We start from the raw sequence: 25,238 nt of genomic DNA, 5'->3' as shown, positions 1-25,238 counted from the left end.
AAAAAGGGTCGAAATCCCAAATTAAAATGCCGGTGCACAACTACATAAGATACTGATCATTCATGCAAAGTTTCAATGAAATCCACCAGTTAATTAAGGAGGAGTTTTCCGGACAAGTATTTCTCAAAAAGGTGTATTACTCCATCAAAAAGGGTTGAAATCCCAAATTAAAATGCCGGTGCACAACTACATAAAATACTGATCATTCATGCAAAGTTTCAATGAAATCCACCTGTTAATTAAGGAGGAGTTTTCCAGACAAGTTAAAGTGGACGACAGACATCCAGACATCCAGACATCCAGACAGGGTGATTCCAGTATACCCCCTCTAACTTCGTTGCAGGGTATACTAATTCAAACTTATACTGAAATACACCTTTTGAATCTGAAGGGTTGTGACAAACTGGTTCCATTATAAATCTTTGCTTGTACTTGCCCCAATTATGAAGATTATTCTTTAACAGGTACTGGAGTGTGAAGGTTCACATTCTCATTTAGAAATGAAACCATAACATAATCATGAAATAATTTAGAAATGAAGATCCCCAAGAACCAGCTTGGAAAAAGAAGAATATACTTTACTGAAACCAGGATTCTGGAGCTGCTATACCACTTTTTTTTAACGTTTTTACACAATACCAAGCTAGGGCAAATGAGGTAATATGTTCCATGGGAGACAACTCTTACCTTTGTGGGCATCCACAGTTCAGGTCAACTCCATCTGCATACCTGAAATTACAACACCAGAACTTATATTTGAGTAATAAACTACATCTACAGTAAGGATTAGAAAATAAAGTTGCTAGATTGCAGCAGTTCACCTCCCAAGGTGATGCACCAATGGAAAGTTTATAGATTCAATAATAATTTTCAATAGTTATTACATTTCTGATCTTTGTTATTTTTCATTTCTATATTTATGATGACAATAACTACTTATTCACAATGTTAAAATGAAATACTGAGGGGGGAATATAAAACCTTTTTTTTTGTTGATTCGATGATGCTTTGAAAATATAGTGCATATTTACCAATTCTTTTTGCAATAGTTTTGATACAGTATATAGCAATAGTAAAACTAGTGCAATAGTGTTATAAATCACTATTTCTATTTAAATTATCAATCATTCACTTTAGATAAATATCTTTCTTTTTCTTTGCAATGTCTTTACAAAAGCTTGTATTTCGATTCTGACTGGTTTGAGATTTCATTCACAAGGATGAATCAATATTTCCCAAATAAATTTTGTAGATAGGCAATTTTAAGTTTTCCAACTACATTTATATTTTTAGACTATCTATTTTGTTTTCATTGGGTAAGAAACCTTGAGCCTAATTTTACCTGAAGACTTCTCTAAATATTTTAAAAGTAAGTTGTGAGTACTTGGGTCCAATGTCTAAGATGAATGTTTATCAATAAAACACGCATGTCTGAATGATACATTTAAAGATAATGTGATATTACGGAGCTATAATCTCTGCCGCATCTGCAAGATCCTGAGCATTGCTCGCCGCAAACTGTACCACAAGTGGACGGTCCTCTGTAACAGAAAAATAAAATATCCATTTTGTTTTTTACCAGACCTTAATGACTTAGTAAGGGTTTTATGATTTTCTTTAGGATCCAATACATATTTGAGGATTCTTGGCTATCAAAATACAAAATTAATTTATGTAACCAATAAACCTAGGAGCCAGCTGGCCATGGTCACTAATTAAAGGTGTTTAGAGGTTGTTAGTCCTAAAACTTGTACAGATAAATTGAACACTTACAAAGTGAAGGGATTATAATATTACCAGGTATTTGCTAAAAGTTTTAATTTCAGAAAAATGTCACAAAGTAATTGATTTAGACTTTAACAGTTGATTGCAAGTAACCAGGTAGATAAATTTGTAGAGTATGTCTAAATTATATTTTAGTAATTTCCATATACATATAAATGAGATTCATCAATTGATGAATATTTATTCAATGGCGGCATGACACTTTATGTTGACTCAGTTTATTACATATCTTACCTTTACAAGTGGTAAATTCACTATCTCTGGCTTTTACAGATTTTACAAAGCAGTCTGATAAGATCATTGGTGTGAACGCTAAATCACAGCCATATTTTCTCACAAGCATACGAAATGGCAATCTGCAACAAAAACAACAAAATGTTAAAACTATTTACCATAATTCTGTTTCACTTATTATATTGTTTTATCAACATCTTTATTTTTGACAATTTTGGTATTCTGCAATAATTCCATGGAGCTCTTGCATTGACTCTTGTATGTGTCATGTGTCAAATGAATACTAAGAAGCAAGGATGTACAATTCGCCTAGCTCGACAGCCCCAGACATTAAGTTAGGGCTACTGTACAATAAAAAAATTGGTTGGGCTATCAAAAGTTTTCAAAATCAACATGTACAGTAACAGATTGATTGAATCAACAGCCAATAGAAAAACTCTGGTATAAGAAAAAAAGAGGGCCATTTCGCTTTATATATTGGGGCACGAGACCTGAATTTAGAATGCAACACTCCTACTTCCCAAGATAAATTAAACTTTAGCAAGTTTGGTCAACGTAGGTGAAATAACATGGAAGTTATGTGGACAAACTTCGGTATCAAAATTAAACAAAGGGCCATAACTCTGTATATAGTGATGCATGAGACCTAATTCCAGTGCGCTGCACACCTTCTGTGAGTGATGCAGGTATACTTTAAGTTTGATTAAGATATCTTCAGTGGTTTAGATGTTATGCTGTAGACAAACTTCGGTATTAAAAATAAACAAGGGCCATAACTCTGTATATAGTGGGGCACAAAACCTGATTTTAGTGTGTTTTAGCCTTCCCAATATATATAAATATGATAAGTATGGTCAACGTAGGTGAAAAATAATATGGAACTTATGCTTCGGACAAACTTCCGCATTAAAATTAAACAAAGGGCCATAACTCTGTATATAGTCAAGCATGAGACCTAATTAAATTGCACTTCACACCTTCTGTGGGTGATGCAGATATAGTTCAAGCTTGATCAAGATAACTTTAATGGTTTGAAATTTACGAGCCGGACAAAAATTTACTGAAAATGTGCAGTTATTTGACCTTTGATCTTGAGGTGAAGGTCACAGTGACCTAATTCCAGTGTACTGCACACCTCCTTTCGGTGATGCATGCATACCTAAACTTTCATCAAGATATCTTTAACTGTTTAAAAGTTATGGCCCGGACAAGTTTGATAATGAGAACCAGAAGAAGAACCAGTTCTAATACAATATGTCTTCCTTCATTCGAAGGGGAGACATAACTACTAACCCACTCAATTATTTACCATAATAGCTCTGCTAACACATATTTGTAACAAAAAAGGAAAAAAGCAACAGGGCTAGACTAATATTTGGCCCCAACCTCCACACTACAGATGGTTATCATTGAAATCTATAGTCTTCTTATATCATACCTTTCAACTGTTGTCAACAAGAGGTACAGGCCTGCGAAGTCTTATCATGTCAGTTATTTTTATTATCAAATGTCAAGGAAAGTTGCAATTATTATGGAGGCTCGAGGGGTAATGCATTTCCCTCTCCTATGAAAGCTGTATCGGGTATATAAATGTATGTAAATGGTTAAATAGTTAGTCAGTATTTTGAAAGGTATTTCCTTCAGACTGAGTTGGTCCTGTTGGGGGCGGGCGGGCATTCAAGGTGCATTCGTTTAATATGATATGCTACCTGGATTGTTTCAACCTGTAACACCAAATCTGACAATAGCAACATACTACTGGAATTGATACTTGTAAGTATAGAAAAAATGACTGTTTGTAGTTGTCTCATACTCAATCGGACCAATAAAGCTTCTCGTCTCATATTGCTGACATCAGTGAACCCAAAAAAGACTAGCTTATATTTTAATTGCTGTTTTTAAACTTAGTACCAAAATGTAAACAGACTCCAGGTACCTTTCAAGGTTTCTGACTCACATTATATTTAAATCAAATCAGGTAAGTAAACTCGCAAGGAATAAACAATATTCCTCACTTGACCATTTCAAAGACCCTGCCCGGTGATGAAATAATTATCAATTTAAGTCTGTCCCCTTTTTAGTTGACAGTGTGCTGTGAACGACTACCAAACTGCCCCATCTATATTCATTTTGAAGGAAAATGATGACCCTATCAAAATAAACCTAAACTGACAAGTTCTAAATAATTGACTTTAAAAAATCTTGACATCTCCCAAATTATTATTTTCAAGAGCTCGAGGAGCTGGCTATATATATACTGTATATAGTCAACTACAGTGTTCAACCACGGAATTAGAATAGATCTAAGTCCGTGGTTCAACAAACTTACTTTGAATATCGGACCATAGGAGCACATATTTTCACGTTTCTTTCTTGGTCTTCAAATAGTTCTAATGGCTTCCTCCAGACATGACATCCGTCTCCTGATGTCATGTTAGTGGACTAAGTATTAACAGTAACTGTTAATTGTCAATCTTCAAACTAAAATCCAGTATTTGTATGCTTTGTTTTGTCAGATCTAAAACAAATTCAACATATTTTGATTTATCCCAATTGAGTTATGGGAAATCCATCATTGTGAATGCTCATATCTGATTTGTTGGTAATCCCTCCTCTTGTAACAAATGTCCTCATCAATACAGAAATGACAACCTACTGCACGTGTTTTTTGGAAGCGGAAGTAAACAGATACAGATTACATGACTTTAGTTTCGTAAAATATATATGTCGTGTTTTCTACTATTTTACGATTTATGACATACAGTCGAATAACAATATAAGTGACATGTTATATATTTGCTAATTGATAAGATATACGTCTTGTTTTTGTTTTTTGCCATCGCTTCGTAGGCAACGTTGCAAAGCGGAAGTAGATAAATCCAACATGGACGACAAGTTGCTGCAACAACTCCAATCGGACGGTAAAAAATGAGCGTTCGCATCGAATATAACATATTCAAAAAAGATATAGCGTTGATTTTAACTGTATATGATCAGTTTTTGAAATGCAGTTACATAAGAGGGGTTATTCTTCAAACCAAATGGTGAACTGTATAGATTTATCTGGTCCAGTGGTGTAGATATGATTTTGCCGACTGCAACATCACGCCGTGTAAACCTCAAACACTGTCAGGGTTAGACACTAACTATTTTTGGCTTGGTAGTCCACAGGACTAGTTGAATAGATTATTTACTAGTCCTTCGTCATGTAACTAGTACAAGATTTTCTGACAAGGAAACATCGCAATCTACAGCACAAAACACCACAAGTATTTGACTGTAGGGGACTTATAATAACAACTGCCATAGAAATATGGTTTTAGGAAATTTTGACAATTTTCATGCAATATATCTTATTTTAAGCAGTTATCTAAATTTTAAAAAGGAATACCTTTATTTTATAACGACATTTTTCACAAGTCCAAAGGACCCGTTAGGTTAGATGTTCCACTAGTCCTAATGCTGAAATCTACTAGTCCAGGACTAGCCGACTAGTGTAAGTGTCGACCCCTGAAGTCTGTTGGGCCGTTTTCGTTTAAACCAGTAAGACTACAGTTGTTGGTTTATTAAATAAGGTCGGACCTAGTAATTTGATGCTACTTTCAAGTGAGCCTTGACAAAGCCTTGCAAAGGCCTGCATAAACATTTGCAGGTCCGCCAGGATTTATACCAAAAATTGTTACATTTATAAACGGTCAAACCGGTTGTTCCACATAAACGTACAGGCTCTTGGAGAAGTCCAGTGTGCTACACTCGGGTCAGGCTCGGTAACAGGTACAAGGCGTGATACTTTTGACAAGCGAATCAGCAAAATCATATCCGATAGAAAAAAGGCCGACCAGTGGCCTCTTATGTTATAGCAGTAGGTAACGGGTTGCTTCGCCCTAAATCCCATTCGCTCTGGGTTATACGCTTATATAATAATCGATATTTAAATGTATTTTTTATATATTTATATATTTTATTTATATAAATATCAATTGCTTGTTGAAGTTGGGACTATCCCGTCAGACATAGAGCATCTACTTACCATGGCCTAGCATTTCCATGTCATTCCATGTCAAAGGAATTAACAAATAAAACCATTTTATGAAAAAGGAATCAAACAGTTATACAATAAGCATCAATAACCAGCTGATAACTATCATACTATGTAATATTAAAATAAAAAAGGATGCATATGAAAATTATCCTGTTTTTCAACCACATTACACTATTGTCTATTGTAACAAACGTAAACAGGTGACCAGTGTCGCGCCGCTGTGACCCGTCACTCTACACTATTGTAACAAGCGTAAATAGGTGACCAGTGTCGCGCTGCCGTGACCCGTCACTTTACACTATTGTAACAAACGTAAACAGGTGACCAGTGTCGCGTCGCCGTGACCCGTCACTTTACACTATTGCTTGCAGATTCCAGTGTTGACAAATAATATAGATACATAGACGACTGGTGACAATAACATATGGAAATAAACTTAACATTTATTATATTTTACCCGACACAGAAAATATTTAACAATTAAGACACGTTGTGGCATAAGTGGGTTTAGACTACATTAAATAATTCTAACTGTCCCTACTTAAATTTTTATACCAATAGTTCTCAAGAAAATACACTAATGAGACGTGTCCGCAGACCCGTCTCATTTACTTATTTTTTCTTATTTCTTCCGTATTGACCATTGTTATACCCTATGTATTATCCATGATGGTTCATAATGAATTTGTTTATTCAAAAAATGTAGCTGGGTATTCACTGAAATACGATGTTAATCATTTGCATATCTTTTATTTTACAGATGTTTTTAGTCAGTTCCTGGATGCAACATTTGATGTGAAGGGATATGCCAACAAAGCTATCCAGGGACAGGCGATTGCAGAACAGCTATCTAAATTAGCTGAAGGAATATCACTACTCGATAGGGAAATTCATTCACAGGTATTGTATACATATTGTAGTAGTGCACAAGTCCTGGATAAATCTCAGTTGCTGCTTGGTATAAATCAGTAACCAAGAGAAGGTGTTGTAAATGAAAACTTAAGTAATAACCAAAATATAATTTTTGAAAACAGATGATTATACACAGCTATGCATAAAGAAATATTGTGTAAAACTAATTTTGTTTCTATTATATTTATCATATATTGTGTGCATTAATAAAGTGTTGTTTCATTTCAGATCGTTGCTCGCCATGATGACTTGCTTTCACAGGCAACAGGAGTGGAAACACTGGAAGGTATATACTTTTAATATTTAGTTTCAAAATTCTTCTTTCAGGTTTTTTTACAATGTGCAAACATTATAATACTGCAACAAAGATAGCTGGTAGAGCTAGTGGTGTTGCCTGATAGCATTTGATTGCAGTTCTGGTTGCACAGTGTTAAAAATACTGAACTATTGACAGTTATTTATAGCTATACCAGTAAGGATAAAAAATGTCAATATTACTTAGGTGACAAGGCAACCTTGCTAACCTTTGATAATGGATATATACACTAAAAAATAGCATTAGTAAATTCTAGTAAAAAATTGGAAATACTAACAAGGTCTAGTTAAAAGAATTTCTACAAATATAGAAGTTTAAAAAGCAATGTGGAGGCTAGTAGAAAGAGAGCACAATTTCCTTTTTTCATTAAGCTGACCCTTAACGCATTCAGGTTTTTGGTGTTCAAGACATCTGCACTTAAGCTGGTCCCTAAGTGAATTACACAGTTGCTGAAGGTATATTTAGGTGTCACTACCTCTACTGTTTCAGGAGTGTTACAGATGATGCAGACACGGATACAATCCCTGCTGGCTGCCATGGACAGGTCGGTTGTTAATGATGGTATTGCATTATGTATGTAACAGTAGACATGATAATGTATGGTTTTACAGGGTGAAGATATACTAATTAATCTATTAATCAATCTATGATTAAATCTATGATAAAATCGTTTAGATTACAGGAGTAAAGATGTTCTAATCACCTACTAATCTGTAACAGTAAACATGTTATTGTATGGTTTTACAGGGTGAAGATATACTAATTAATCTATTAATTAATCTATTAATCAATCTATGATAAAATCGTTAAGATTACAGGAGTAAAGATGTTCTAATCACCTACTAATCTGTAACAGTAGACATGATATTGTATGGTTTTACAGGGTGAAGATATACTAATTAATCTATTAAGCAATCTATGATTAAATCATTTAGATTACAGGAGTAAAGATGTTCTAATCACCTACTGATCTGAATATACCACAGAGAATTTTTCACACTGAATTTTAGCTTTTTGAAAAACTGCCTGACAAAGATATTTACATGTTAACATCGACGCTTCCTGTTAAAATCATGATCCATTCTGTAGTCTATACAAGATAAAACTATTCCTATAACTGTTAAAGGGGCATCACGGTGTTAACTTCCACCCTGTTAAAGGGGCATCACGGTGTTAACTTCCACCCTGTTAAAGGTGCATCACGGTGTTAACCTCCACCCTGTTAAAGGGGCATCACACTGTTAACTTCCACCCTGTTAAAGGGGCATCACGGTGTTAACTTCCACCCTTTTTGTTAAAGGGGCATCACGGTGTTAACCTCCACCCTTTTTGCTATTTGCAATGAGGGCGCTTTTATCCTGACAGCAAATATCAGAACACAGCATATCTGATTTAATGAAGTGAAGGGGGAACTTAACACTGGGAAAATAGGGATTTTGTTAGTGAAGGGCGAACTTAACACTGGGAAAATAGGGATTTTGCTAGTGAAGGGTGAACTTAACACTGGGAAAATAGTGATTTTGCTAGTGAAGGGTGAACTTAACACTGGGAAAATATGGATTTTGCTAGTGAAGGGCGAGTATTTGACTGTGAAAGTTTATCCAGTATACAGTATTATGGTAAATATTCAATGAATTCAAATTATGTTTACTCTTACCATTCAAGGGTCAGAACAAAGGTTTCAGAACCATTCAACAAGATATCAGCAAGAACAACGCAACTGAGAAATTTACAAGTAAGAATCTGGTGACCAGTATATATATATGTATATGCTGTAAAACATCATTCATTTCTTTTGCTACATTCAAGGCCCACTATTTTTTTTTAATTCATTAATGCATTTCCCTTGTTATATTGTCAAAATTCACCAGACTTAATTCAGACCAATGGGAGTAATATAACAAGGTCTCGCTGTATAAAGGTATATAAAACTCCAAATAATTTTTCAACAGCTGTGATTTTTGCGAAATTAAAAGTCTAGGACTCCGGTTTTCTGCCTGGAACTCAAAAAAATTGTAATACAACACTTTAATTTTGAATGAGACTGGAGGAATCTTAATTATTTTTTTTGCTGTGACTCATGATAAAAATTCAAGCAATAATCTCTGAACAAATTGTTTCTTTTATTTTTGTATTCTGTCATGATAAGTTCCTGTGAGATTTATATGTCAAATACCTCATCAGATTGGGTAAAGACTACATGTAGTGATATCTGATCTTTTAAAAGTGACAACAGAACTTCCAAGTGTTTCTATATAAACTCCTCAGTACTGTTGATGTGACTTCTGTTTGTATGTTTGATGTTGTAGGAAACCTGTGACTTACTAAGGAGGATAATCCGTATCATGTACCTCAGTAAACGTCTACACAGCCAGCTACAGGGAGGGGCAAGGGAGATAACCAAGGCAGCACAGAGTCTTAATGAACTGGGTACATCACGAATAGAAATTTAAATACAGATGATTTTGAAACCATGCCAGAATAATCCCTCAAAATCATACATTTGTGTTTTAGTCCTGTGATTCTCTGTTGAGATCCAATTACAGTTGCTACTTAAAAACAATCTGTATTGGTTTTGCAAGCAACTTACTAAGACTTTGATTTAAAAGACAAAGCAGTTTCTTTTGAAATTAAGAATATAGCATTATTTAGAACTTGTTTCATCATTTAAGGCTGTATGCCACCTTGTGTATAATATTGTGATTTATGTTGGAGTAACCTTTCTTNAATGTGTGACGGGCGTATTATATACCGCTTGCGGTAACCTTGTTTCTGTTACCATTGTTTGTATTCTTACACCTGTCTAAGTTGTGTCTAACGTGTCATCAGGTAATTAACCAAGCCAAATAAAGTTACCTTTTAGATATGAAAGTGGTGTAGTCTATTTCTTTAAATGTGATTAGTTTCTGAGTATAAAAACCAAAAAGAGAGTTCCTTTAAATCACTAAGAAAAAAACACTTGTGCCTTGTAAGTTTTTTCTGATTGAATATTTGAAAGATATTTGAATTTGTTATTCTCAGGAATTCATGAGAAATTCTTGTGACATATGATTGATTTGCTGTAAGAAGTATTGTGTGTAGTTTGATATAGCATTACATTATTTGTTCCTTGTAGATTACATATGTGAGGGAGTTGATTTTGCTGGCGTAGAAATTATAGAACAGGACCGAAGATTTATCAGAGGAGCGAGGAACGATGTTGAAACACAGGCTCAGAAAATGTTAGACCAGGGACTGGAGACTCAGGTTTGAACATAAATACCAATAGATATTTATATTTAGCATTGCATAGATTAAAGTGTACTCCTCTTTGATTTATATTTTCAAACACCATCATCTGAAGAGCTATGAGGCTTGGAGTAATGATATTCAGCCTGTAGATTTCTTGTGTAAAGGGCTATTGGTTTAAAAAAAACAATCTTTGACTTCCAAAGTCACACGAGTAAGACATGTTACAATTGTCAAACAACTTCTTTTTGATTCCATAAGCAAAATGCCTAGGCTAATGTCTGGCCTGCTATTTGCAGATGTAAAGGGCAACTAAGTTAATAATGTAAATCAACTGATAATCAATGTGACAGCCAGGAGTCAAATGTGTTTTACAACAGATATTACTAATGTATTAATAATAGACCAGACAAGCAATACAGGTCCTTTATGCCACTTGTGTTTTGAATATCACCATAATAGCCAGAAATAGAATATTTGATATATTAAGGAATGTGGATATGTTTTCTAGATAGTTAAAGGTGGAATCTGCTGTTCATACTATTATGGAAATTAAAATCTTCTCCACAGCCACCTGTATAATGTATCGTTATAGATTTGATCTTTCAGTTATAAGTGTGAATATTCAGCTTTGAAAATGGAAAAGAATGAAAAAATCATTAAGTGAGTTTTAAATATAAAACTGTTTTAAGTGAAAGGCAAGGCCTGTGAGAAACTTGAATAAAGCTATTTTAAAGAGTGTAAAATACTCTAAATAATGTAACAGTAAAAGTATACTTATTTGATAAAAGCTTCATGTTATGGTTTAGACATACAAGTTTTGTGTTGGCTCCACAGAACCCAACACAGGTGGCGACCGCACTTCAAGTGTTCCACAACCTGCGGTGCCTGCACCACACAGTGGACAGGGTGGTGACAAGCTGTAAAGAGGGGCTTCACAAAAACATCCGCAGCTGTCTCGATATGCAGGCCCTCAGTCAGCAGCAGTCCTCAGCCATCGGCTCCAGAGGTAATCACAGAGATTTTGTCTCAGTAAAGAGAAGTCTAACTAAATCATCTTATATCTTAAGGGTGTGACAGAGAAATCTCCAACCCGAGGGGTGAATTATTTGGTTGTCTTACCCAAGGTTTTGATTATTTTTCTCCCATCATTCCATTCTGTTGAAAAACAATAGTTTTCAGCATTAATTTTTTGGAATCTGTTTGTTATCCTGGTTTGCACATGACCTCTCCCATCAAGAGCCGATAATGACATCATATCTGATTGCCCCTGTGATGTCAAAGAATTGTTTCTTTCTGTATGCAACCTGTCATACCCTAGAGGTGACAAAAAAACATACCCTAGGGGTGACAGAGACATTTTGAACAGGTTATAAACAGGAGATAATTCAGTCAAGGGTAGGAGAATAGCTAATCAAAGGACTACAAACTCAGTAATGGGTAGTCAAGTCAGTCACACAGGGCTACTTTGGTACATTATTTTATCTCAAACATATTTTTTATCCACTGAAACACTGACAAATTAGTTACTTGGACTTAGATTTTGACTGGTAAATTTCACATTTCAAGTATTCATGTCCCATATTTGTTGTAGGAGGGGGGCCGGGCAAGGCTGCTATGCCTGTTACAGGGAACACGGCAGCATTCCGGGCACTGCTGTGGACCAACATGGAGAAGCTAATGGACAGTATCTACGCCTCCTGTGCTCAGGTTTGTAATAAAATCAATACCAATAAAAGATATGCTTGGAACAAGTCTGATACAGAATAATAGACTAGGATATTTCTTGACATATGTTGTAATTTCATTTAGCGGTAACAAGTAAAAATGTACCTTATTTGAAATGCTGGATTTTGTCAAGCAAATATATGATAACAGCCCATTGATGAACTGTATTTGAATACTGTGATTCATGTTTGTAAACAAAGTCCATAGCACATAAACACACTAGGGCAAGAATGGATTTTTTGCTCAAGCCTAATTTCTTGTTCTGGTTATAACTTCATAAATCTGTTTTGTCAATGATTTGGAAACGTTTTGCAGAAACTTAAAGCCAAATGCTATTTTCAATGTTTACATTTGTCTTTTAGATCGTTTGTAATAATCTTAGCAATTTACAAGAAAGTTGGTTTGAGCACAGAATTCATGCTTGACATTGGAACGGTTTCATGAATATGGGTCCTGTTTGTCTCTGGATAAGTAAAGGCTACTCCAAAATAAACATGAGATGGGAGGCCCTTTCTGTGATGAATGGATGGTGGTGGGGGTTATCCTTAATTTGCCCACTTTTATATTGATCAATCATCAACGAGACTAATTGATATAAGTTGGAATAACCTTCTTCATAATTGTTGCCAAATGATATAAGTTTATATTTAAATTGAAGGATGGTGGGGTTTCTGAAATGGTGCCTTCCACCCCTCCTATGCATTTATTTATGGAATAGTCGTGACATTGTGTACTGAAAATTGGTCGTACCGAACATTGGTCGTACTGAACATTGGTCATAGGTGATTAACCTTTCTCCACTACCCGGACATCAGGAGCAGGACGATTATTTTTAAATCTTTGTATGTTTCTTAGGTTCAACACCTACAGAAAGTGCTGGTGAAGAAGAGAGACCCTGTAACTCATGTGTGCTTCATAGAAGAACTGGCAAAGGTATTGTTTTCTGTCGTCACCGTGCAAATAATGAAAGTAAAAGTTGATGTTTTTGTATTTTTACCTTTCAAATTATTTGCAATGATGGATATTTTTGCCTTAGCAATGTTGCTTCAATATTATTCCTCATGTGTCAATATATGTATGCACACATATAAACTCACTAGTTTATTAAAGGTAAAAATTCACAAAAGAATTGCAGTTTTACTGTGAGTAGAATGTGTGTAACCCACTGGGCGTAATGATACATACAAGTTGGAAGGGCTGTATGAAATCAATTCATTATTGATCACAACATTGTTTGTATTAATTCCTTCACAACATTCACAACAAACTGGAATGAGAAAAAGGGTTCTACACTTTCATATACACTGTACTTACAAATTGAAATCCCTGTGTCATCACTTCTGTGACTTCATTTCTCAATGGGTTTTGATGCTTTGAACTAGTACTAGATATAACCTTGTTTTGAAAGAGCTACTGTATAAGAATGCTGTGCTGAAGGTCAAGGTCGTGGTCACCTACATTTTTATAGCAAATGTGTCATTGCTGTATCAATTTTCATGAAACTTCAGAGAAGTTGTAAGAGAATTTTTTCTCTTTTCTTCCCAGCATTGTGATGGAAAGGTAAACATCATGCAGGACTTCTGGGACAGTATCACAAGGATGTTGACAGCAGAGTTTACCGAGTCATCAGAAGGTAACGTCACACAGCTAGGACACAACATCATTATACATAATGGAGTGTAGCATAATGCCAATATCTACTACATCTTGTAAATACAAAATGTATCGTGGAATTTCACCAATCCAAAATCTAGTAGTGCAGAAAACTCACTAACTGTATACTATAATTGATCCTTGAACTAAAGACATAATATTTTAGGAGAAATTTATTTGATTGGTAATATATGTCAAATCATCACCTTGTTATTGTGACTGTTGACAACATTCTATACAACTTCCGAAATTTATCAGGGTTGAAGATGAAAATAAATTAAGTATTTCAAATGAGCAGTTAAAGACTGGTTAGACCTCTTTTTGGAATTGTTAAAGGCGTGTAATGAAGTTACCACTATCATACCAGCAATGCTGTTTGTTAATTAGTTTGAACAATATTTTTGTTCCCTCAATTATAGGAGATGCACATTCATTAATTATAAAATTATGTTTTTCACCTATAAAACCATAAACAAATAGTGTTATGATAATATGCTATTTTAATGATATTTTAGGAAAATGTGTACCTAGGTATACGACTGTATGGTTATTATTGGTTTCTAGGGTCTACGTTTCTGAAGCAGGCATTTGAGGGAGAGTACCCTAAGCTGCTGCGATTGTACAACGACCTGTGGCGCCGCCTACAGCAGTTTAGTCTCAACACTGCCTCCCACATGGCTGACCATCTGACCACTGATGAGGGTGTAGAGGAAGACCTCTTCCTGCAGGCCAAAAGGAGGGACAAATACGAGTTAGTTACTCACCTGTTCTGTCAAAGTTACTAGTTCTGTCAAAGTTCAGACATTTGAGATAAACAATAGTATAGTAAAACATGTCACTCTGACACATTACCATTCAATCTTTACTGTAGTAAAGATATAGGTCTATGTTGAAGAGTTGGTTGATAACTGATACATGATACATAGTTATTGCACATGATCAAACTGATTGGGGAGGGGAGGAGGGGAGCACATTGGCAGGGCATACAAAGGTATAAAGATATTTTTGATCACCGACTTCTTGGCGACAGGCCATGGCTACAAATATGCTTTGTTAATTCTTGCTTGTCTCAATGTCAAATTTTTGCTCCCAGACGAGGAATTTGTTGAAGAAAACAGATTATACCTGTAGCGGTGTATTTTCTGAGGTCCCTTGGAGTCCTTTCAGGATTGTCTTACTGTAAAGGAATTCATGTAATTTTATAGACACTCAGGTTCATTATAAACATTGTTTACTCTAACAAACAAATCCTATATTTCTCTTGTGGCTCTTTATAAACTTGATTTGCTACATTCTTTTCTGAAAGCAAATTACCTTAACTGACGATAGGTATATATTGACTGTGTATGTTTACCTTGAAATACAGTATAACACTATGTGATCAATCTTCCTTCCTTGAGTGACAATGGCTTATACCGGTAATTTATATTTAAATTTTATGTCCACAGTCCTGAGGCCGCTCTGAGACTGACTCTGGCCAAGTTTGAGATGGCCTACCTGTCCAAGTCTCTGTCACGACTGTTTGATCCCATCAACCTGGTCTTCAGTAGTAGCAGTTCTATGAATCCACCAACAGCCTCGGAGGTGGAGAGTGTGGTAAAAACCATTATAAGGTATGTGGAATACCATAAACAAATTAGCTGGAAAACTTATTTTCTAAATACAGATTGTACTGTTAATTCAGAAACGGATGATAGAAATCTAAATGAAGGTATTTCTTGAACGTAACTGACTCCAAAGTTTGTATTGTTAGACAAATAATGCAAATCTTTGATTGTGTTATTAAGGATAGTTATTTTGTATTTAGTATGCCTAAGACTTCTTCATTGTGAAGGTACTTGTGATGAGATGGACTTATAAACATTGTTTGACAGAAATTTTCATTTTTAGGCATGTTTCTGAATTAACAATACATGTTTGTTTGTTAAAACAACATAAAGGGTAGAAGTGTTTTGTTTTGGCCGTCACTGTGCAGTAAAACAATTACTGCTAAACAAATATCCGAATGGTATGGAGCACTTGCTAAATTGTGAAGTATTTAATAAGAATTTCTGATGCATTACTACATTATTTCTAGCTACAGCTTTGGTACGTGTGTAGACAAATCTTGGAGGATTATGATGAATACCTTAATCCCTTTCATCGTTATGATTTGTCACTAGTGAGCTAAATGTAGCCAGCGTAGACAACAAACTGTGTGTGACGGTATCAAAGAATGTGGCCAAGACCATCGAGCTCTTCTGTAACAAGAGCGAACAGCTGGTAAGTATTAATTACAGTAAATAGAGAATGTTTTGTTTATTTTATTTTTTCCATCGGTTGCAAACATGTATTTCAATAATCTGTTGCGATAGTCATAGAAGATAAATGTCAGGAAAGATATTTTGATTAAACACCATTAAAGAACCTGTTTTCATCCTTTTTATCACCCAGAGATTTCAAAGATATTAGCAAACAAAAATGTTGTTTACTAAAATATTTTAATAACATTTCTTAATTAAGATATCAAAGCAAAGTGATAATTTATCTTAACAATTAAGTTTCCAATGAAAATATTGTTTCATTGTTAATTGTAGCTCGCTACCGACGGGGAGGCTAGCCAGGTGATCGGCCTTCCTACCCAGGGGCAGAATCGTAACTGTGCTGTAGTCAACACGCTGTACTTGTTACACCAGTCCATCTCAAAGGTAGTACTAATCTACTGTAATGCTGTTAATTGTCACAGGGTTTGGAGTTTATACACAGATACACCGATTTATTCTGACAATATACATGAAATATGTACAGGATTAACAATCCTATGATAGTCAGCTCGTAGTATACTGAATTATAATTTTAAAGTTCACAGTTTGATTTTTTCTTTGAAACAATACTTCTGTGGCTGATTTTGCCAATGTTTATACAAATATTTCAGTTTGTGATCATTTTAGAACTGTTGGTATCCAAAGCTAGTACGGTACAGGTTTGTAATATAATCGTAAGATTTTCTAGTCAATGAAAAATAATTACTATTTACGTTATCAAAGTTATTACTTGTCTGTTTGTATTAAGGTTTTCATCATATGTTTGCAGGTGTTAGCCAGCCTCATGAACTATCCCACAGAGGCAGTAGAAAGCATAAAGAAAGCTTTGGAGGTAAGAGTTATATTTGACTATTATTGGTCGACTACGGCCCTGTCGTTCTATTTGTGAAATATCAAATACATTCATGGTGGACATTATAATCACAATCAGATCAGGAGTTTATCAAACAAGCTGGTCACAAATAAAATCTTTGTGAAGTATAGATGACAGCTAATGCTGGTTGGTGATTAATTAGTAGTTAGTATCCCCAGGCAACCAAAGTTTGAGGGGATATAGGATTCCGCCCTTACGTACGTACGTATGTTACACTCTTTGTCATCGCTCTAGTGACTTCATTCCTCAACAGAATATCATGAAACTTCATACAAGTGTTTGGTATGGCAATGCCTTGAACAAGTTCACGTTTCGTGCTTCTATGTTGAAGGTCAAGGTCACTGCTACTATTTTTAGAAAAAACTTTGTCATCACTCTGGCGACTTCATTACTGAACGGAATTTCATAAAACTTCATGCAGGTGTATAGTATGGCAATACCCTGAAGAAGTTTGTGTTTCATGTTTTTCTATGTTGAAGGTCAAGGTCACTTACTATTTCTAGCAACTTCATTTCCCCTTACGTTTGTCACAATGTGTGAATGCGAGGAGGTTTGTATCACTTGTGATGCCTTGTTGATATTTCCTAGGTGACGGTGGCGCTGATGAGTGCAGCAGTTAACCCTCTCTTGTCCTCTATATCTGACGCCGTGGAGGCTATCATACTCACCATGCACCAGGAGGATTTTTCAGGGTAAATACAAGATGATACCATTGGATTTATGCCTTATACTGCAGATATCAATATTAGTTCATCTGTTAAAGCAATCAAAATATTGATTAAACAGGGAAACTGAGACATATTATAAGCAAAGCTTGAACTACAATTCATGTTAAGATTGAAACACCCCATTTACATTTTCTTCTCTCAGGATAATAAATCCTTCATCCTCCGAGAGGTCAGTAATTGTATAAAATTGTAAGTATGTTATATATTATGTATTATAGTGATCAGACATGTTAAAGTCCCTATAAAATAGGGTATCATTATATAGGAAGGTTAAAATTAATGAATTTTATATTGAATTCCTTTGAAGGTCGATGCCTGCGGACACTCAGAAGGAGGCCCAGTGCTCTCTGTACATGCGTGAGTTGCAGGACTTTGTAACCAGGTGTCAGAAGGACTACCTATCTCAGTATGATTGTCTGGAGTTTATCATGGAAAGGTACTCAAACATAGTTTTCTTCAGATACATACAGACTTAATACAAATATATACTGATGATTTCATATGTGTGATTGAAGATCTGTTCAATCGAAGCTCTGGTAGACATTTCATATGAGGTTGATGTAACTAGTCTAGAAATTTAGGATTTACCGTAGTTTTAAAACCATTTCTGTCCATACTGCCTATGATTACTGTAAAACATGTTTACTACGCACAGGTTTATTGTTAATATGTTAATTCATGCTTATAAACAAAGTTTTCAATCCTGACAGCATTTTGTCAATTAGTAGAAAATTACAACAAACTAATTTCTTACACTGTATTAGGTGTGTTTGATATTTAATGTACCTAGTAGTAAACCTATTATAATTTGGTTGAATTCAATGAAGTGACCCTATTTGTAAAATGAACATTCAGATGTTACAAGAATATAGATAAATTATTGAAAGTGTCTCAATACATTTTGTTTATTTTTCAGCATCAAACCTATAGCCAGTCGATGTGTAATGCTGTTTGTGAGACACGCAAGTTTGGTGCGCCCCCTGGGGGAGGGCGGAAAGATGCGACTTGCTGCAGACTTTGCCCAGATGGAATTGGCTATCTCTCCATTTTGTAAAAGGGTGTCCGATATCGGCAAAGATTACAGGCTTTTAAGGGCATTTAGGTAGGAAAGAAAACATTTCCCTTCAATGACAGATATTAAATTCAATGAGTTCTATTATATTCTGGTAGCTTACTGCACTACATTGTGTTATATATTTGGGAGGCAATTTTAAGTTGCAGCAAAACCAACTTATTTAAACACGGGAGACTGGAGTCATATAAGAAATAGAAGACTATTGATTCTCTGGTATTATAGTGTTAACACTTTCTCAAGCTGTTGTTAATTCTGTGCTAATACTTATTGTGCAAGCTCTAGTGTCAACAAATTGCACCACAGTGACCTTATCACGTTGCCCTTTTTGAATGAAACCGAGACATTGTTAACTTGGGCCGTTTTCGTTTAAACAGTTAAACGGTCGGACCACAGTTGTTTGTTTATTAAATAAGGTCGGACCTCGAACTTTGAAGTTGCTTTCAGGCGATCCTTGACAAAGCCTTGCAAGAGACCTGCATAAACATTTGCTGGTCCGCCAGGATTTATACCCGAAAAGTATTACATTTAAAAAGGACAAACCGGTTGTTCTGCATAAACAAACAGGCCCCTAGTGCCAATTCTTCTTGTTGCAGTTCATCTATGCCATAATTTATCATATTGAGCTTTGAATTATACTTGCATGACCAACACATATGCAAGGCCATTGTTTGTTTTGGATTTAATGTCCAGGCAACAACTATTAGGCTATCTGAAGATGGGTACCTAGGGAGACGCGACTGACAGGAAAATATAGGGAACTGATAAAATATAGATCCTAAGTTTTACATTAGGGGCAGCAGATCAGTCCTGGTTTCTCTAGTGTCCCCTAAGCAGCAGGAGATAGAGATGAAGTCTAGAATTCGTCAATTATTAATGATCAGTTCTATTGTTCATGATCATCAGTGACTGTTCACTGTAATCCATCGTCAATAATTACTAAAAGCGAAATGTCCCTTTACTTTGTACATGGGATTAATTTTATATGGAAAATTACAGCAAAACACGTTTGAAAGGATGTAGCTGCAAAGATACTTCATATCAGAAGTTAAAACCTTGCTGTCTCCATTCTTACTTTGGAGTAGAAATAAGTAATTTCAAACATACATTGACTTTGACATTGAATCTGAACTGATTATGAATGAATTATCAGTTAAATGTTATGATGCAGTTAGATGATCTGTTATGGTGTTTAGCTCATTGCCCATCCTGGAATGTTTGTACTAAGGGTATGTATGTAATGCTGTGCACCAGTACAAGTTCATACTAGTATTGTAATTAATAGATTGTGCTTGTTTTGTTTCAGGCCGCTCCTCTTCCAGACACCAGAACACATATGTAAGGGTCCAACATTGGGCGACATCATCCCCTACAGCACATGTTTACACTTCCTGTTTGCCAGAGGGGCTCCCCCTGAACTCCGGTCTCCACATATTGTAAGTACCATTTAATAACATTATCAAAATGACAGTCAAGTCACCTAAATCCATTTACCTCTAATCGTGTTGTCCCACCATCCAGTTTTAGTCTCAAAAGTTCTGTGTCCTATTTTTAAATGTCCCCTTCATCCAGTAGATTCACATTCCAGCTACTCAAGTCAAGTTACTGCTGCCAACAGTAGGACAAGTATTCATCTCCCCAACGTTTGTAGGGTGTTCAGATTAACGAGGTTTACAGATAAGGGAGGTCTTGTGTTTTTCAGTTAAATATGGCTGTAGAATAAAGTTGTTTTGGACCGAGCTGTATGTTAATTGTATCAAAAGAGCCTGAGTTTTGTCAGCAGCACTTTTCTCCGTTGCTTGGGATTATGCTGTTTTATAAGTTAATGGCATCTAAACTGTTTCAACTGCAGACATTTTAAGTCGATGAACTGCTAACACAGTGGAGCTAGGGGTGTGGTCAGTTATTAAGTCAAGATTTAGAAATAGAATGTTTATGTCAGTTGACAAGTTACAATGTTGAAGTGCTATATTACATTTATACTGGTAAACAAACTGTATTTGAAATAAAACATGAATGTGTACATCTTTCTTAGTACAGTGTATATATTTTCCTTTTACTGAATACATTCCTTTCTAAACTGATCTCAAAATAATAAGGAAATCTACCTAAACCAGAGTTTAATCAAGTCCTACTGATTACATTTTTATGTATAAATTAAAACTGTGTAAATAGAAAATCTTTCCATCCTCAATTGAAGCTTATTTGTACTGATGGTGTTGGGTTTCCGACAGGTTGCAGGTGAAAAACAATTCATTGTTTCAATGACAAATGCAGGCTGTGATTTTTTTTCAGTAATGTACTTTTAGCTATCATATTTAAAAAGAAAATATAGATTTAAAAAAAAATTACGTTGTTTTTGTAGGCAGCTGATTGGTCTGTCAGTCGCTACTCGCAGTGGTTAGATAGCCATCCATCTGAGAAAGACCGACTCACACTCATCAAGTTAGTACTGTTAATTCTGTTTTGTATCTGACTTAAATATTTAAACTGTGAATTGATCTTGTTTGTTCATAAAGATGTAAGGATATAATATATTTAAGATACAATATCATGCTCTTTTTTTGCATAATTTTCCTTGTAAGTCATAAGATTTCACATTGAAATTTGAAGATTTTTTATGCTGTTTAAAAATACTGTTCAAAATATTGTCAACATTTATTTTTAAATCCTGGTATGTAAATGTACAAAGTAATTGTTACAATATTTTGTAAAAACAAATTTTACGAATACTTGCAGGTTAGTTCTATAATCAATTTAAACATTTTTTTTGTACTTTTCTTTTTGTTACACAAACTGTTTGTTTTATAGGGGAAGCTTAGAGGGCTATGTCCAACATGTGAAGTCACGCCAAGGGAAGGAATTCACCCCAATATACCCCATGATGTTAGAACTGTTACAGAAAGGTCTACAGAGTGCCACATAGTGCTGTGTTACATGATGGACTGTTGTGTGTGTGATGTATGACTGAATATAGAAAAATATCTATCTGGTACAGAGTAGGAGTTTAAAGTGTACCTGTTGGTGTGACGGACCCTTGTGTGTGATGAATGACTGAATATAGAAAAATATCTATCCAGTACAGAGTAGGAGGTTAAACTGTACCTGTTGGTGTGACGGACCCTTGTGTGTGATGAATGACTGAATATAGAAAAATATCTATCCAGTACAGAGTAGGAGGTTAAACTGTACCTGTTGGTGTGACGGACCCTTGTGTGTGATGAATGACTGAATATAGAAAAATATCTATCCAGTACAGAGTAGGAGGTTAAACTGTACCTGTTGGTGTGACGGACCCTTGTGTGTGATGAATGACTGAATATAGAAAAATATCTATCTGGTACAGAGTAGGAGGTTAAAGTGTTCCTGTTGGTGTGACGGACCATTGCGTGTGATGTATGACTGAATATAGACAAATATCTATCTGGTACAGAGTAGGAGGTTAAAGTGTTCCTGTTGGTGTGACGGACCATTGCGTGTGATGTATGACTGAATATAGACAAATATCTATCTGGTACAGAGTAGGAGGTTAAAGTGTACCTGTTGGTGTGACAGACCACTGTGTGTGATGTATGACTGAATTTAGAAAAATATCTATCTGGTACAGAGTAGGAGGTTAAAGTGTACCTGTTGGTGTGACGGACCACTGTGTGTGATGTATGAATGTGTGACTAGATACAGGAAATATCTACTTGGTACCGAGTAGGATGTAGAAAAGCAACTGTGTTTTGATTGGCCGTTATATGTCAGGTATGAATGTATGACCAAGATGGCCACAGAAAAATGTGTATCTGGTACAGATTAAGATGGGAACAGTAACTGTGTTACTCAATGTATTGTTCTGTAATATGTACTAGTATGTAGTGATGTGACTGGATACAAAAAGATATATCTAGTACAAAGTACCATATTACGTAGGACTAATGTATGCACGAAGCTGGAGAAGATTGGGTAAATACAGAGTACATTCTAGCACAGTGTCAAGTCTACATATTATGTATGATTGTAATGTATGCATGACGCTTGAGAGGATTGGATAAATTACAAATTATGTAAAAGTGCAAAAACTGGGTCACCTGTGATTATTTATGATTTCCCGCATTCCATATGGTTTGACCAAATAGACCAGAGTCGTTCGTTTATGAAATAGGGATGCACAAGTTAAGGAGGCCCCAACTGAGTAAGTTCTGCTAATGTATGATGTACTCAACATTAGAAGCAGCAGAGTGGACACTTGACAAAAGAAGCAAGTGTGGTTTGAATACATGTTTACCTTCGGTTACTTGTAGTTCATCCTCAATACTCCAGGAGTTACACTCACTTTCGCTTCCTGCACCCCTGGAATATGTCATAGGCATATTGAAAGCACGCAGCTAGCTTTTTGATTGGTCTCCGGTAAAAACCACCTGACCAATTGCTAGGCTGATACCTGTCCTTTGAAGATTACAGAGGAGCGACACCTGACTTAAAAGTCTTGTCAATTTTACGTTGCGCAACTGGGAGAATCTTTTGATGTATATCAAAGGATCAAACTAGTCTTTTTGTCTCATCCACAGGTGGCGCCCATTGAGCCTTCGATTTTCTTATGACATATTCCAGGGGTGTAGAGAACGAAAGTGAGCGAAACCTCTGGAGTATCGAGAATGAGTGTAGTTGTACATTGTATGTTACATACCTCCTGCATAAAGACAAAGTAATGGTAAGAGGTGACTACATTGTTTTTCCAGGTTAAATAAATAGCAGTCTGTTGGTGAGAGACTGTATATGCGAGAATGTAAACTGTGAACTAGTGGAAGGCGAGAAATTACAATGTGTGTACTCGGATCGGAGGAATAGTTCTGACTAATAGTTCTGACTAAGCTACTAGCTTGAATTTTGAAGCAACTTTGATAATAAGATATTATTCAAACACAGGCAAAATATCGATAGCACCCATGTGTATATCTCCAGCCAATGTTGTTGGCACCTGCGATTAAAGTGCAACATGCTGGAATGATTAATGATTATTACGCATTTACTAGTTTTTTTGTTTTTTTATAGAACATTTTATAAATTCATATATAACTTAAACCTCTTTTAGCTATACAGTTCAACCATTTTAACTGGTAGAATCTGAAAGAAATGTCAAGGAAATATTTGGTCATAAGTCAATCGGATAAAAACCAGATAATTTATTCAATTCCGATAATCTACCTTCCAAAAGACTGGAACGTAGAGTAGCGGAGTGGAGTAAAAGATCTGGTTTAGACAGAAGCTAAACTCCGGAAAAAATGGGCAGGTGCAGATTGAGTTGTTAAGTTGTGCCTTGCTGTAACTAAGCAGTTGAATATTACTATTTAGAGAGAAAGAATCACATAGAATTCTGTTTTTTTTGCTATCTATTTGACAGTAATTGTGAATTTTGAACTCTGCTTATTGTTTCATTTATCATGGAATAGTTTTTGTGCCATGTTCACGATTTTAACTTAACTTGTTAAAGGAACCTTATCTTATTCGGCAAAATTTGGTTTGTCGTGATTTTGGCAAGGGGTATATATATACAGAAAAATAATGTAATTTTGCAAGGTATATATGTTATTTGAGAAAAATTGTACACTTATAATAGTACTATTTGTGGGTTTATGTACAAAAAGTGGGAAAAGATAAAGTTACTTTATATGTGTGCTTGACATTAAGTGCTTACATCTGATACATGTTTGCATGAGAATCTGTGATAATGATGATTTGTAGTTAATATTTATGTCAACTTATCATACCTTTTATGACAATAAAAGTGGGACAACCTAACAGGTATGTGTGCGGTTATTTTCACTTTGCTTGATTCAGGAAAATACTGTATATTTTGTGTTATCAAATAGGAACATTTTATACAACTATGTTTTTCGATAAAATATTTATCTAAATATATAGCTATATTAAAAGCAGTATCAATATGTAAAGGTGTGCATTAAAAAAAACTTTAGTCATCCAATTATTGTACTATACAAGAGGCCCTGTATCGCTCACCTTGATAATAAAGCAAGCATGGAAAATTATTCTTGTTACATAACAACTATTTCCAAATATTGGCTTCGTCGCTCAGCAACACCCGTCCCTCATTAGGTCCCTTCTTTTTGCCCCCATGAATTGGGGAGGGTTATAAACATTATTCTCCCCTATTGGGGCCGTCCCGCTGCCAACTAAAAGCAACCCTCTGTTTATGCAAAATTTAGTCCCCTTTGCCTAAGGATGCTCCAGGCCACATTTAATCAAAGTCCACAAAGCTGTTCAGGACTAGTGGCGTTTAAAGTAAAAGTTGACAGACAGACAGACGACGGACGCTGCGGTACGACATAAAATGACAGCATTTATACCATAAAAGAA

General features: G+C 35.3%; 2 protein-coding genes across 2 annotated transcripts in view; one reads left to right on the top strand and one right to left on the bottom strand.

Annotated features, from left to right (window-relative positions):
• Window positions 1-4,724, bottom strand: part of LOC110461696 (tRNA-dihydrouridine(20a/20b) synthase [NAD(P)+]-like) — a 10,786-nt gene extending 6,062 nt beyond the window's left edge. Inside the window, exons 1-4 of the mRNA XM_021515301.1 lie at window positions 4,349-4,724; window positions 2,020-2,141; window positions 1,466-1,541; window positions 688-729 (exon numbers count right to left, since the gene is read on the bottom strand). Of these exons, the coding sequence (XP_021370976.1) occupies window positions 688-729; window positions 1,466-1,541; window positions 2,020-2,141; window positions 4,349-4,452 (344 nt within the window). The 5' untranslated portion in view covers window positions 4,453-4,724. The remainder of the gene's footprint in view (window positions 1-687; window positions 730-1,465; window positions 1,542-2,019; window positions 2,142-4,348) is intronic.
• A 138-nt stretch (window positions 4,725-4,862) lies between these two features.
• On the top strand, window positions 4,863-24,662 carry LOC110461695 (conserved oligomeric Golgi complex subunit 5-like). Its single transcript, XM_021515300.1, has 22 exons — window positions 4,863-4,940; window positions 6,822-6,961; window positions 7,202-7,259; window positions 7,779-7,833; window positions 8,955-9,024; window positions 9,599-9,719; window positions 10,405-10,535; window positions 11,355-11,526; window positions 12,112-12,227; window positions 13,101-13,178; window positions 13,791-13,878; window positions 14,463-14,649; window positions 15,347-15,511; window positions 16,061-16,160; window positions 16,475-16,585; window positions 16,971-17,033; window positions 17,664-17,767; window positions 18,111-18,239; window positions 18,720-18,905; window positions 20,182-20,311; window positions 21,241-21,320; window positions 21,687-24,662. The coding sequence occupies exons 1-22, from the start codon at window positions 4,904-4,906 to the stop codon at window positions 21,799-21,801; spliced, it is 2,436 nt and encodes an 811-aa protein (XP_021370975.1). The 5' UTR covers window positions 4,863-4,903; the 3' UTR covers window positions 21,802-24,662.
• The last annotated feature ends 576 nt before the right edge of the window (window positions 24,663-25,238 follow it).

The sequence above is a fragment of the Mizuhopecten yessoensis genome, unplaced genomic scaffold, assembly GCF_002113885.1.
Source record: "Mizuhopecten yessoensis strain PY_sf001 unplaced genomic scaffold, ASM211388v2 scaffold10651, whole genome shotgun sequence".
Taxonomy (NCBI): Eukaryota; Metazoa; Mollusca; class Bivalvia; order Pectinida; family Pectinidae; genus Mizuhopecten; species Mizuhopecten yessoensis.
The sequence above is the reverse complement of the archived record's forward strand: the minus strand, read 5'-3'. Positions and strand labels throughout refer to the sequence as shown.

What these genes read in the sequence shown, in the direction of transcription:
- LOC110461695 (XM_021515300.1), top strand. Translation starts at nt 4,904, where the DNA reads ATGGACGACAAGTTGCTGCAACAACTCCAATCGGACG. An exon ending in TCATAGAAGAACTGGCAAAG is followed by an intron (nt 13,179 to 13,790) that starts GTATTGTTTTCT and finishes TTTTCTTCCCAG; the next exon opens with CATTGTGATGGAAAGGTAAA. An exon ending in GTTTACCGAGTCATCAGAAG is followed by an intron (nt 13,879 to 14,462) that starts GTAACGTCACAC and finishes ATTGGTTTCTAG; the next exon opens with GGTCTACGTTTCTGAAGCAG.